General features: G+C 42.0%; 1 protein-coding gene across 1 annotated transcript in view; it reads left to right on the top strand.

Moving 5' to 3' along the window:
* Window positions 1-12,940, top strand: part of LOC149471235 (uncharacterized) — a 45,643-nt gene extending 32,703 nt beyond the window's left edge. Inside the window, exons 2-3 of the mRNA XM_089651820.1 lie at window positions 8,490-8,864; window positions 12,318-12,940. Coding sequence (XP_089507946.1) covers window positions 8,490-8,864; window positions 12,318-12,688 — 746 coding nt within the window. The 3' untranslated portion in view covers window positions 12,689-12,940. The remainder of the gene's footprint in view (window positions 1-8,489; window positions 8,865-12,317) is intronic.
* Window positions 12,941-14,525: the final 1,585 nt, after the last annotated feature.

Here is a 14,525-nt window from a genome sequence, read left to right as displayed (position 1 = left end):
TCTAAATAGTGGCACGCTTGAATAAAAATTGCCCACGTATAAGTGGTACCCCATATGGAAAAAGGATGACACCAAGTCCCAAACTATCTTGCCACTGCTCCCCATGTAGTCTGGGCATCCAGGGGGGCTCCATGTGACTATCTTTTCCCTCGTAAATCCAAAACTTATAAGTATAGCCTGTTGTCCTCTCACAGGTCTTCTACATCTTGACCCCATATCTGGCACGCTTGCAGGGGAGAAATTGTTTGAATGCAAGGCAGAAAAATTAATGAGGGACTCATCAACGCAGATGTTTTGCTGGGGAGTATAGACATCTGAAAATGTTTGGTTAAAGTGATTTGCGAGGGGCTGAATTTTGTGGAGCCGTCAAATTCAGGGTTACCCCAAGGATGACAGAGTGTATTGTCATTGAAATGCATAAAACACATTATACTCTCATATCTATGCCTGGCCATGGCAGCAAAGAACACGGCATATGATGAATCGGGTCTGCGGACCAATACAACCGCAATTCATTTCTTTAAGTAATGCCCATGTTGAGGGTTAGGCCCCCAAAAAATGTAAATTCGAAAACTGTAATGAGTTTCCATGCAAATGGTCTGGCAAGGTTTGAATTTGGGTTGGAGGCGATAAATTGTTGTGTATATAAATTGCTTTGATCCACAATCAACACATACAGATATTCCGTGAAAAACAGCTCCAAAAATCAAGGAGGTATGTGAAAGACCAGGATGTACTAGACCGCTGGTACTTGCCAGTTCACCAAAAGGTAGCATGGCACTAGTACTGGCACTCTGCTGCATATGAGAGTCATCAAAATTTACCGGCAAGTGCTAACAGAGATCAGGCCTGATTCTGCGAACACTGCGGTTTTGTGTGCAATGTATCAAGTGACAGTGACCTACTGACACTGCACTTGCTGGGGGAGAAGCTGGGGAGTAAGCGTAGGGGCTAAACGCAGGTGCAGGCAGGTGCCGGGGCTGATCCCGTTAACGCTGCGTTTTTGGGGACGCTATACTAATGTGAACGCTGGTATAGTGCTCATCTGATCAAAGATATTGACCCATTCAGACACTATACTAGCAATGGAGGTTTATTGTGCATGAGCGTGCTCCTGGCAATCAAGGGGTTAAATGTGATTATTGGTGTACTGACGGGCAATCTGACACTATCTGGGAGGGCGTGAAAACCACGGGAGCGCGAATCATGTATATATATGTTATTTTGCGCACCTGTGCCGCCCTGTAGCAGTATTTCTACTATAGGGTGGTCAGGAAGCGGTTACAGAAGCGGTTTGTGTTATGTTGCTGCGTTACTTTAACTGACAATTGCGCGGTCATGCAACACTGCACCCAAATTAAATTTACATCCTTTTTTCCCACAAATTGAGCTTTCTTTCGGTGGTATTTGATCACCTATGCGTTATTTATTTTTTGCGCTATAAAAAAAAGGCTGACAATTATGAAAAAAAAAACATTTTGGACTTTTTGCTATAAAACATGTCCAGTAAAAAAATGTAAAAATCAAATTTAGTCATAAACTTCTGCCAAAATGTATTCTGCGACATGTCTTTGCTAACAAAAATCCCAATACGTGTAAATTAATTGGTTTACGTGAAAGTTATAGCGTCTACAAATGGCGGGAAAGATACTGGGATTTTTTTATTTATTATACTAATAATGGCGGCGATCAGCGACTTATGGCGGTGATCAGCAATTTATGACAGTGATCAGCGACTTATGGCGGGACTGCAGCGGACATTTTGACACTGGGGGGGAACTGACTTGGGGTCACTGACATCCCCAGTGGCACCAATACAGTGATCAGTGCAAAAAAAAACCACTGACACTGTACTAATGGCACTGGGGAGGAAGGGGTTAACATTTTTTAGATAATGAAAGGGTTAACCGTGTGAGGGGAGTGTTTTACTAGGGGGCGGGGGTGTGTGCTTCACAGGAACACGCTGATCCAGAGAGATAAACTCTTCTCTCAGGATCAACGTGCTCTGAACTGACAGAGAGCAAAGCTGCAATGTAAACACTGCAGCCGTGCTCCCTGTCAGTAATCGCCGGGACCCGGCAGGTAATGACCGGCCGGGACCCGGTGATTGACACCCGCTGCCGCGAGCGGCAGGACAGGTAGGGCGGGCATGCGCCTTGCGCGCACCCCCTACCTGTTTTGCAGACCGACGTTTAAAAACGGCCACCCTGCCTCAGCAAAAACACTGTGGCTGGTCGGCAACCAGTTAAGCACTTGCTGTTGAATTTGTTTTTTTTTTTTCTTTTTTTAAAAGTTTGCCCAAAGTTGAGTTTTACTGATAAACATTATGCTGTAAATAAGGAAGGTCAGGAGGGGTTCTTTGGATAAACATGACTTTAAATGTCATGTTTGAAGCCTACTGTTCATTATGGTTGTAAACAATCCAGCTGTCATAGTCGTATTATTTACTGCCTTTTATTCCCTGTAATACTCATACTTTTTCTGACTGTAATAAATCATAATAAATGGTTCTTATGACTATGTATCAACATTTTTTTAAAGCATAACTAAAGGCAATTTTTTTAGTTTTGGATAGAGTGGAGATGAATTAGACCACCTGTCAGTTTTTTTATGCTGTCTATGCCCCTATTATTTGTCCTGTTTACCATTGTCATTGAAAGCAAAATCACACATTTTTTTTTTAAGGATTTCCCTTAATTTGCAGAAATTTCCTCTCACTTTTGTTTGACTATGAGACGGGAAGTGAAGGTAAATCTCCCCAGTGGGGCACAGATGGTAAAAAGAAAATCTGACAGGGGTTATAACCCTCTCTTATTCTATCCAAAATGAAAAAACAGTTTTGCCTATAGTTCTACTTTAACTTACTAGGCTTTGATGGGCAAATGCAGCATACTTTTGACTTCAGTATGAAATGCTTTTAAGACCAGTCAGAAATCATTACAAAGAAAAGTGCTAAGGAAGATATATTAGATAATACTCTAATACCCAAATCCTAAAGATCTAAAACGGAAAATATTGCAAGACAAATGGAGAAAGTATTTTTGCTTATAAATTTGTAACGTATTGTAATGTCCTTAATGGTACCAAGTCCATTCAGAATTCATTACAGGTGACATTGAGCTGCATTTGACCTGCTTCAAGCAGCTTTTGTATTCCCATAGACATGTATGGGGAGAAGAGCAGGTCTGAAGCAAAGCAACTGCCTGTTGACACTTTCCCTAGAGCAGCCCTCACAATTTCCACTCGCCCGCTCGAGCAGTGTCGGGACTAGTAATATATGGGAGGGGCAGCGGTAGGAGCAGTTACAAGCAGCAATCTCCCTGTATGGCTTTCAGTGAAGCAGCTGAAAGCTGCGGGAGGGAGAGGAGGAGATGCAGCTTCCATTTGCTTCATTGAAAGCCATACAGGGAGATCACTGCTTGTAACTGCCCCCACCGCTACACTTATCATGCACGACCCTTCAGTTTCTTTCTAGGCCCCCCTCCCCCTGCGTACTCCTCAGTGCCCAGCCCTTCCCACTATTCTTCACACTGCTCTGCCTCTCCCTGTGCCCTCTTACATTCCAGTCTGTGCAGCTTCTCAGAAGAGGATGTGTGGGTGGGATAAATTATACAGAGCAGCTGCCAGCCCTGTGATGACAGAACCATGTGAGTCTGACCTTCTTTCCCTTCCTTCCTTCCTTCCTTCCTTCCTTCCTTCCTTCCTTCCTTCCTACCTATCTTCCTCCCTCTCTTTCTTTCTTTTTCGTTCTTTCTTGCTTTCTTTCTTTCTTTCCTTCCTTCCTTCCCTTCCTTTTTTTCCTTTCCTTCATTACTTCCTTCCTTCCTTCCTCCCTCTCTTCTTCTTTCTTTCTTTCTTTCTTTCTTTCTTTCTTTCTTTCTTTCTTTCTTTCTTTCTTTCTTTCTTTCTTTCTTTCTTTCTTTCTTTCTTTCTCTTTCTTTCCTTCCTTCCTTCCTTCCTTCCTTCCTTCCTTCCCTTCCTTTTTTTCCTTTCCTTCATTACTTCCTTCCTTTGCTCCCTTACTTCCTTCCTACAGTCCGTACCCCTCTCCCTGAACTATGCATCATACCGCTGACCTCCGCACTGTGCATCATTTGGTTTCCCTATTGATGTAAAACACCTTTTATGTTTACATTGCTTTATGTCAATATTGTTAAAGTTGCTGTTAACCGCTTGCCGCCCTGCCACTGTGTATATACGTGTGCAGGGCGGCAGTGGAGCGCAAAACCACATTTTAAAACGGGTTCCGCGCTCCCAACACTTTCGCTGGCAGGGGGCGCGCGCGCGCTCCCGCCGACCCGCGGGTGACACGATTTGATTCAGGAGGGATCAATCATTAGATTTCAGCCAGTGATTTCTGGCTGAAATCACATGATCGGTCCCTGTCCTATCCTGTCCTGTGTTGACATATACACAGGGCAGGATATGATGTCATTCTTCTCTGCCTGGACACATTCCGTTCCAGACAGAGAAGAAGATATCCAAAAAGTGAGTACACAAGCACTACACTACAGTTAGAACACTCTAGGACACATTTAACCCCATGATCACCCCCCCCCCCAGTTAACCCCTTCACTGCCCTGTCACCAGTGTCACTGATCAGTTAAGCGATTTTTACTGATCAGTGTCGCTGGCGACTTCCGATATAGTTAGCGCCCCTCCCAGATAGCGCCAGATTGCCCGCCAGTACACCAGTAATCCCATTTAACCCCTTGATTGCCCCCCCAGTTAACCCCTTCACTGCCCTGTCACCAGTGTCACTGATCAGTGAACCAATTTTTACTGATCACTGTATCAGTGTCGCTGGCGACTTCCGATAGAGTTAGCTCCCCTCCCAGATAGCGCCAGTTTGCCCGCCAGTACACCAGTAATCCCATTTAGAGAGGGATGCTTGCCATCTGAATGTTGGAGGATCTGACATCTGGAATGATTATTCCTACATGCGCATAACCCATGCGTTTCTGGTGAGTGCGCATTGCTATTATTTAAGTCCGCAAGAGCTTTGGAAGTTTGCACCCTATATAAGAAACCACGGATACTATTACATTGACTTCTGACTGTCTTCAGTTTTCATTCTTGTAGCACTGCACCATATTACCTTCGTTTACACCAGTAATCCCGTTTAACCCCTTGATCGCCCCCCCCCCCCCCCAGTTAACCCCTTCACTGCCCTGTCACCAGTGTCACTGATCAGTGAACCAATTTTTACTGATCACTGTATCAGTGTCGCTGGCGACTTCCGATAGTGTTAGTGCCCCTCCCAGATAGCGCCAGTTTGCCCACCAGTACACCAGTAATCCCGTTTAACCCCTTGATCGCCCCCCCCCCAGTTAACCCCTTCACTGCCCTGTCACCAGTGTCACTGATCAGTGAACCAATTTTTACTGATCACTGTATCAGTGTCGCTGGTGACTTCCGATAGTGTTAGCGCCCCTCCCAGATAGCACCAGTTTGCCCGCCAGTACACCAGTAATCCCGGTTAACCCCTTGATCGCCCCCTCCCCAGTTAACCCTTTCACTGCCCTGTCACCAGTGTCACTGATCAGTGAACCAATTTTTACTGATCACTGTATCAGTGTCGCTGGCGACTTCCGATAGTGTTAGCGCCCCTCCCAGATAGCGCCAGACTGCCCGCCAGTACACCAGTAATCTCGTTTAAGCCCTTGATCGCCCCCCCAGTTAACCCCTTCACTGCCCTGTCACCAGTGTCACTGATCAGTGAACCAATTTTTACTGATCACTGTATCAGTGTCACTGGCGACTTCCGATAGAGTTAGCGCCCCTCCCAGATAGCGCCAGTTTGCCCGCCAGTACACCAGTAATCCTGTTTAACCCCTTGATCGCCCCCCCCAGTTAACCCCTTCACTGCCCTGTCACCAGTGTCACTGATCAGTGAACCGATTTGTACTGATCACTGTATCAGTGTCGCTGGCGACTTCCGATAGTGTTAGCGCCCCTCCCAGATAGCGCCAGATTGCCCGCCAGTACACCAGTAATCCCGTTTAACCCCTTGATCGCCCCCCCAGTTAACCCCTTCACTGCCCTGTCACCAGTGTCACTGATCAGTGAACCAATTTTTACTGATCACTGTATCAGTGTCGCTGGCGACTTCCGATAGTGTTAGCGCCCCTCCCAGGTAGCGCCAGATTGCCCGCTAGTACACCAGTAATCCCATTTAACCCCTTAATCTCCCCCCCCCCAGTTAACCCCTTCACTGCCCTGTCACCAGTGTCACTGATCAGTGAACCGATTTTTACTGATCACTGTATCAGTGTCGCTGGCGACTTCCGATAGTGTTAGCGCCCCTCCCAGATAGCGCCAGTTTGCCCGCTAGTGCAACAGAAATCCCATTTAACCCCTTGATCGCCCCCCTCCCCCCCCAGTTAACCCCTTCACTGCCCTGTCACCAGTGTCATTGATTACAGTGAACAGATTTTTACTGATCACTGTATTAGTGTCACTGGTGACTTCCGATAGTGTTAGCGCCCCTCCTAGATAGCGCCAGTGTGCCCGCTAATGCATGGGATTTTTTTTACCAAAAACATGTAGCAGAATACATTTTGGCTTAAATTTATGACTAACTTTGAGTTTACGATATATTTTTATAGCTGAAAGTAGAAAATATTGTTTTTTTTCAAAATTTTCGTGCTTTTTTTTGTTTATAGCGCAAAAAATAAAAATCGCACAGGTGATCAAATACCACCAAAAGAAAGCTCTATTTGTGTGAAAAAAAGGACGTAATTTTCGTTTGGGTACAGCATTGCATGACCGCACAATTATCATTTGAGTTAGTGCAGCGCTGTATAGCAAAAAAAAGGCATAAATTACAATATCTATACCATAGTTTGTAGACGCTATAACTTTCACACAAAGCAATCAATATACACTTATTGGAATTTTTTTTACCAAAAACATGTAGCAGAATACATTTTGGCTTAAATTTATGACTGACTTTGAGTTTACGATATATTTTTTATAGCTGAAAGTAGAAAATATTGTTTTTTTTCAAAATTTTTGTGGTTTTTTTGTTTATAGCGCAATAAATAAAAAGTGCACAGGTGATCAAATACCACCAAAAGAAAGCTCTATTTGTGTGAAAAAAAGGACGTAAATTTCGTTTGGGTACAGCATTGCATGACCGCGCAATTATCATTTGAATTAGTGCAGCGCTGTATAGCAAAAAAAGGCATACATTACAGTATCTATACCATAGCGTGTAGACGCTATAACTTTCACACAAAGCAATCAATATACACTTATTGGGATTTTTTTACCAAAAACATGTAGCAGAATACATTTTGGCTTAAATTTATGACTAACTTTGAGTTTACGATATATTTTTTATAGCTGAAAGTAGAAAATATTTTTTTTTCAAAATTTTTGTGGTTTTTTTGCTTATAACGCAAAAAATAAAAAGCGCACAGGTGATAAAATACCACCAAAAGAAAGCTCTATTTGTGTGAAAAAAAGGACGTAAATTTCCTTTGGGTACAGCATTGCATGAATGCGCAATTATCATTTGAATTAGTGCAGCGCCAAACAGCAAAAAAAGGCCTGGTCATTAAGGGGGGTAAATCCTCTGGGGCTCAAGTGGTTAATATTTATTTTTGTACCTTTATTCTGCATAAAACACCTAACAGTTTAATTTCATGAGATAATTTCGAGGGCGTGTTTAGGGGTGGAATTAGAGGCAAGGCAGGGTATGGGTTAGGTGGAGCAACTGGTGGCAAGTAACTCTTAAGGCCTGGCTAGTGGCTCAGGACTTGAAATTTTGTGCCCTGCCCTAGAGTTTGCCATACGCTATGCAATCTGATTGTGTAATCTTTGTACAATATCATTTAGAGTTACCTAAACTATGTAATATGAGGTCAAGCCCAAATAATTTATTCAATTAGCATTACAGGTTGATGGTAGACCTAACAGAAATTGTACAGTATTTGGTCACCATTAGTCTCACCAGTACTATTTATAAACCATTCCAGAGGAATCCCTGGATCAACTTTACCAATAAATGTTAGTATCCAGTTATTTTCTGTGTATCTAAGAAAGGATCCAGGCCTTTTTTGAAGCAATCCACTGATCTGGCCAGGACCAACTCTCGAGGGAGTCTATTCTACATTTTCACAGCTCTCACTGTTAAGAAACCTTTCCGTGTTTGGAGATTACATTTCTTTTCCTCCAGACGTAAAGAGTGCCCCCTTGTCCTCTGTGATGACCTCAGGGTGAATAGCTCTACACCGAGTTCACTATATGAACTATATATATATATATGGTGTACAGATAGATAGAAATATATATGTTAGTATTGTTCAGTGTAAGTTCTATAGGTGGCTCTTTCCTTCTTTGCTGTAATTTGAATTTAACGCTTGTTCACTGATCTTCAGATGAATATTTCTTCAAGAAATAATGTGAACTGTTACATTACCGGTACTTTAAAATTCCTGCATAATGTTATAATATTGGAATGGATGTTATGGAGGCTCAAACAGCATACTTATTCATTTTTTTTTCCACAGGTGGGAGACAAAGGCAGACATCCAATGTAATCTTGCCTAGAGGTACACTGCCAACTGTTTCCAGGCAGCCTGCACCAAGTGAGGCTTCAAGTGATGGAGAGCTTGATGCAACTGGGAATGATGTACATTGTGCAGTATCACTTGGTGATGGTGTTATCTATGCAGCACACAAAACCGAGGAATGCAACAATTCCACTCCATTAATAACTGCTCTTGAAATTGCAAGGTGTTCAAAAGCTGAGGAAACAGAAATACATAGCAGATTTATAACCACAGAACAGGATCAACACCAGTCAATGATAGCACTGAATGAACGTGGCAGCACATGCACAGCCCTAAAAGACCCAGGTAGAGATGACAGTACATATCTATGCTTATTTACTAAGGCAAAGGCTAAAGTGCAATAACCTATACTGATTGTTCTTATAGTCATATGCTGATAAAGATAGCGTTGTTCACTATGAGGTACTACATATTATATATTACTTTAATTCCCTCCTTTATTTTCTAAATTCCCACATTAAAAAAGTATCTTCTTTTTATATGTAATTGTGTAATTCTACTTGTGGGAACTACAGTTTCAAAATGTAACTTTCCATCATTTTGTAGTAAAACCTGTTTTGATTACATTTCTGCTTTTCATTTATCAAGGTTTGTCTATCTTTGTTTATATTTTCTATTTTTATATGCAAAATAAATCATTAGTATAAGGCAGTGGTCTCCAAACTGAAGCCCTTTGCTTGCTTTTATCTGGCCCTTGGGGTACTATTTCATCCACTGATACCAACAATGAGGCATAATTCCCCCACTGACACTAAACTAAGGGGCACAATTCCTCCCAAAGACACCAACTATGGGCCACAATTCCTCTCAATAACACTGATGATGGGGCACAGTTCCTCCCACTGACGCAAACAATGGGTTGCAATTCTTCCCCTTGACACCAAAAGTGGGGCACTATCCCTTCCACTGTCACCGAAGATGGGGCATTGTCTATTCTCACTGACGTCAGGATGTTTTCTACTCCCAATGGCCACAGTTCACCACCCCTAAAGTCTGAAGGCCAGTAAACTGGCCCTTTGTTTAGAAAGTTTGGAACACCATAGCCTGCTTTCTTCCTCATCAAAAAATATTATTCCTAGCAACACATTCCCTGGAACCTGCATCTAGAAGGTACACTTGATATCCCACTGAAAGCTTCACATGAAGTTAGATCCCAGTAGCATCTTACAACCCAAATTTGTAGCTATGCCATTGCACATCCATTCTTCCTAGCCAACTGCAGAACTACGTCAGCAATATTTTTTTTAACAAAGAACATATTCTTCCAAAAATACTCCTTTTTTGAGGCCCAGACAAAACGACATGTAACAAATAATAACAGAATAACCGCACAGCAACATGAAATGACTTAAAGTCCCAGACAAAATATATTAAAGATATAGTAAATTTTATTCACTATACCTTTAATTAATTTCATGTTGCTGGGACTTTAAGTAATTTCATGTTGCTGTGAGATTTTTTTGTTATAATTTGTTACACATTATATTGATTTAGTGCCTACCTATTTATAATTGTATTTCACTATTTAGGGGCAGCTGATATTATTGCTGGCCTAGTGCTGGCACCATTTACAAATTTCTCATGATATTCACTGATCAGGGTTTTTTAAGGCGCCACAATATTGCAAATTCACAATTCCTTTGGAGTTGGAAAGGGTCATGCCTGCTGGCAGCAACATTTTCCAACAGCACCTCTAATAACTGAACTTCAGGAACAGTCCAGTAATCACAAGCAATGTACAATATCATAGGAATCATGTCCGAATTATGTATTGTCACCCTTAAAGTAAACCTGTCCACTGACTATAAAAATTTGAGTGTTTAAATATTCTTCACAAGCAGTAAATGGACTGAACCAAATCCCTCACACTCTGTAGCTACAGGCACTGTGGAGCATGTCATCCTCAAAGTTCACAGCAGAATCACTGCTACTCAGGGCTTCTGTTAGAAACCACGGGGCCCAATACAGCCAACCTGATAAAGCCCCCCAAAAACACAGTATACTAGGCTTCAGTTATGAATGAACACAGTGAGTGATTGTTACCAATTACTCATTGTGTTCATTCAGAAAAGGAAGGGGTTGGTAACTGTGACCGGACCCTTCCCACACCCTCCATCCTGAAGAATCCTATTGTGTGCTTGCAGCTGGCAGTGGGAAGCCAACAGCACTGCAGGGGTAGGGGCACTTAGGGGGGCCTGGGTAGTGTATGGTGCACAGAGAGGGTGATTGGTATGGCGGGGGGAAGGCAATTGCTAAAACCAATCACCTGTAGGGGTCTCTCTGCAGCAGCTGAAAGCCAGGAGGAGGGAGAGGAGAAGAATCCAGCTTTCAGATTCTGCAGAAAGAGACATACAAGGGATTGATTCCAGTAATTGCCCCCCCCGCCATGCCGATTAGCGTCCCTTCCCACATCCGATAGACCCAGCTGCCTGGGCCCCCCTTCTGACCTAGGCCCTGTACGGGAGGACAGGTGGTACCCCCTTACCCATGGCCCTGCTGAAACTCTTCAAGTTTTATCTTTGCAGCTCAGCATTTTCTAATAGCAGTGGTGGAGCAGGGGATGCTGAGCTGATAAGAGAATGACTAGTGTTTTTGGTGTGAACTTTGAGGATGATTTACCCCAAAATTTCAGCAGCTACAGAGGTAATCAATTACTTTTTTGGATTGTTTTTAAGATCACTTACTACTTGCCAAAATTCTGTAAATACTGATCACATTTTCAGCATGAAAGGGTGTTAGCTGTAATACATTTTAGAGATTAAAATGCTGAACAAAACATGTGACTGAAAATATACTGAAACATTTGATCACAACAAAGCCAGCAAGTACTGTACATACTAAAACTTGAATGAGATTATAATATTATAAAAACACTCTTTCTTGTGTAGAAATATTCTACACAGACATTTTAGATTCTTTTATGACAGGTTTAACTAACCCAAATATTTAGTTTATACATTTGTGATTGATTAGTAGACTTAGTTCAGACCAGGGGCGGACTGACCATCCGAGCACTCGGGCACTGCCCGAGGGCCTGGGATCAGTAGGGGGCCCCATAAAGTGCCCCTGGTACCATTTTATAGGCTTTTTTGGGTGTGTTTTGAGTGTGGGCAAGGACACAGGGGCCCCATGATCTCCAATTGCCCGGAGGCCCCATGAGTTGTCAGTCCTCCCCTGGTTCAGATGTATATAGTATAAGCTTTGTGCAAGTTAAATAGCATTTAAAGCTAATAGACTAAAGCTGGCCATAGAAATTCATTCAAAATTTTTCAAAGTAAGAACCTTTCTCAATTTTGTAATCATCGGTAGGGTCAAAGTGGCATTCAGTTTCAACCACAGTGGTATGAAAATTGGAAGGAGAAGAATGGAAAATCTCTCTCGAAGGAACAAACGTCTAACAGTGAATGTGGTTTTCATTTGGAATATCCATTTACTCCAAAATTTAATTTTAAATTTAAAAAATAATTTTAAAGCACTTTTACAACATTGACTGTACTGGGAATTTTCCTACAAATGTTAATTAAAAAATAAATGGTTTATTATTATACAGGATTTACGTCAACAGTTTGCGCAGAACTTTATGTCCAGCTCTAGCTCACAATTGTCACTATAAACAAAACTCACATATGGATTTGAGCAGCAACTGAAGCACGGATCTTTCATTTTGCATTTATTTATTTTATGTTACAAACAACCATAAATTTATATATATGCTTTCCTTTGTATTTTCTTTTCCAGATTTGTCTGAGAGAGCTTCCAGTTGCAGCAGCATCTATACATCTTTCAGTGCATCATTTTCGCAGCTACACTCATCATTGTCATCCTTGTCTTTCAAGTCTGAGGAAACATTTAAAAACTTCTCCAGCATTGCTGCTACAGTTCACGACAGAAACTCTCCCCCAGCGTCCAGTAGATGCGGTAGTCGCGCCCTGAGTCCTGGCCTATACAGTAAGAGTTGCTCTGGTAACGCCAACCTTTTCCAGGCCTCCTCATATTCAGTGAGAAAATATTCGCAGGCATCAGAGTTTTCTCCTTTTGACAAAATGTGGCATGACCATTTTTCTAATCACTGGCCAGTCCTTCCGCCAATCTCCCCACAAAGAGGTTAATAAATGTTTATTTTTTTTTCTTCTTTCTGATTCCATATGGGCTTGTTCACAGGCCTTTGCTTGTGTGTGTATGAATACTTGCTTGCCTTGACTGCTGTGAGGGAATTGTTCCACTAATGCTGGCCATCCTCAAATCAATGGATGCACGCAACAACAGAAAGTGCCTCAGATGTAGTGGTTTCCACAGGTCCTTTGTTAGGTCTTTTGTCAAGCATTTTTGAACCTAATAAATAATGTCAAAAGCTTCTATCATGGGCAAAAATGTTCCTTTTCAAACATTTCTAATAGTATTTTTGTTCTGTCATGTCTCCCAGTGTTGCGAAGAATTTGTGCCGCACAATAGGAATGTGCTGTATCGCGTGCCACTTAGGGCATTGTGCCGCTTTTTTGTGGTGATCTTGACTCAGCAGCTACTTTGTTCTAAAAAAAAAATTTAGTTTCACTTGATAAACACATTAATTATTATAATGCCTAACAGTTTCTAATTGCATGATGTAGTATCCTGTCTAATGGCACACTTTTCCTTTTTTGCCTGAGTGTGTGGTAGTCATTGAAGAAGCTGCTCAGAAGTTAAATTATTGTGAATATTAAGAGCTTGATTTTGCATGGTGTCCTAGAATCTCGTAGAAGCATGCAGCAAACTTAATTTAACCTGCCAGCAATGGCTGATAATGTATATAGCATAAAACTGTTGGTGCTCAGCAAATGTTAATGTAATGTGAAATTGGCCAAGTCATATAAAGGTGCAGTATGTGATGTTCTATGTGCATGCTTTGTATTGGTACTTGCTGTAAGCAGGTTGTTTATCTATGCTTATGTTATGTTGCAGTTTTAGCGGTCTTTTTCTATTCTCTGAATATTTTGTTGATGACTATTTTCAGTGATGGCAATGTATGCTGCAAAAAACGTAATGTATTACAAAAGGTATTGTGAATGTACAGTACAGTCAGGTCCATAAATATTGGGACATCGACACAATTCTAACATTTTTGGCTCTATACACCACCACAATGGATTTGAAATGAAATGAACAAGATGTGCTTTAACTGCAGACTGTCAGCTTTAATTTGAGGGTATTTACATCCAAATCAGGTGAACGGTGTAGGAATTACAACAGTTTGCATATGTACCTCCCACTTGTTAAGGGACCAAAAGTAATGGGACAGAATAAGAATCATAAATCAAACTTTCACTTTTAATACTTGGTTGCAAATCCTTTGCAGTCAATTACAGCCTGAAGCGTGGAACGCATAGACATCACCAGATGCTGGGTTTCATCCCTGGTGATGCTCTGCCAGGCCTCTACTGCAACTGTCTTCAGTTCTTGCTTGTTCTTGGGGCATTTTCCCTTCAGTTTTGTCTTCAGCAAGTGAAATGCATGCTCAATCGGATTCAGGTCAGGTGATTGACTTGGCCATTGCATAACATTCCATTTTTTTCCCTTAAAAAACTCTTTGGTTGCTTTTGCAGTATGCTTTGGGTGTCCCCCTCCCCATATCTTGTGGAGTAAATCTACTCATGCTCAGTTTGGTGTGTATTGCTTGAGAGTTTTTTTTTTTCTTTTTCTTGGGAGAGTGCATGAGATCAACACAGGGCCAATCAGCACTGCCCAGACAGAGGTTAGGGGTCCTTGAGATCAGCACAGGGCCAATCAGAGGTCAGGGGTCCTACATCCTCCTCAGCAGAATGAAAACGTCTCTTACAAGCTTTAACCAGTGCTCGGCTGGACACTGAAAGAAGTCACAAGACTGCTCTAACGGCTGATGAGAAAAGGTATTTAGCAGTTTATTTTTACTAAAGTAGTTACACTTCCATGTTGTGTGTACTGTGGGAGATC

This window comes from Staurois parvus, unplaced genomic scaffold (assembly GCF_062004578.1).
Source record: "Staurois parvus isolate SC_StPar_1 unplaced genomic scaffold, SC_StPar_1.0 ptg000025l, whole genome shotgun sequence".
Taxonomy (NCBI): Eukaryota; Metazoa; Chordata; class Amphibia; order Anura; family Ranidae; genus Staurois; species Staurois parvus.
The sequence above is the reverse complement of the archived record's forward strand: the minus strand, read 5'-3'. Positions and strand labels throughout refer to the sequence as shown.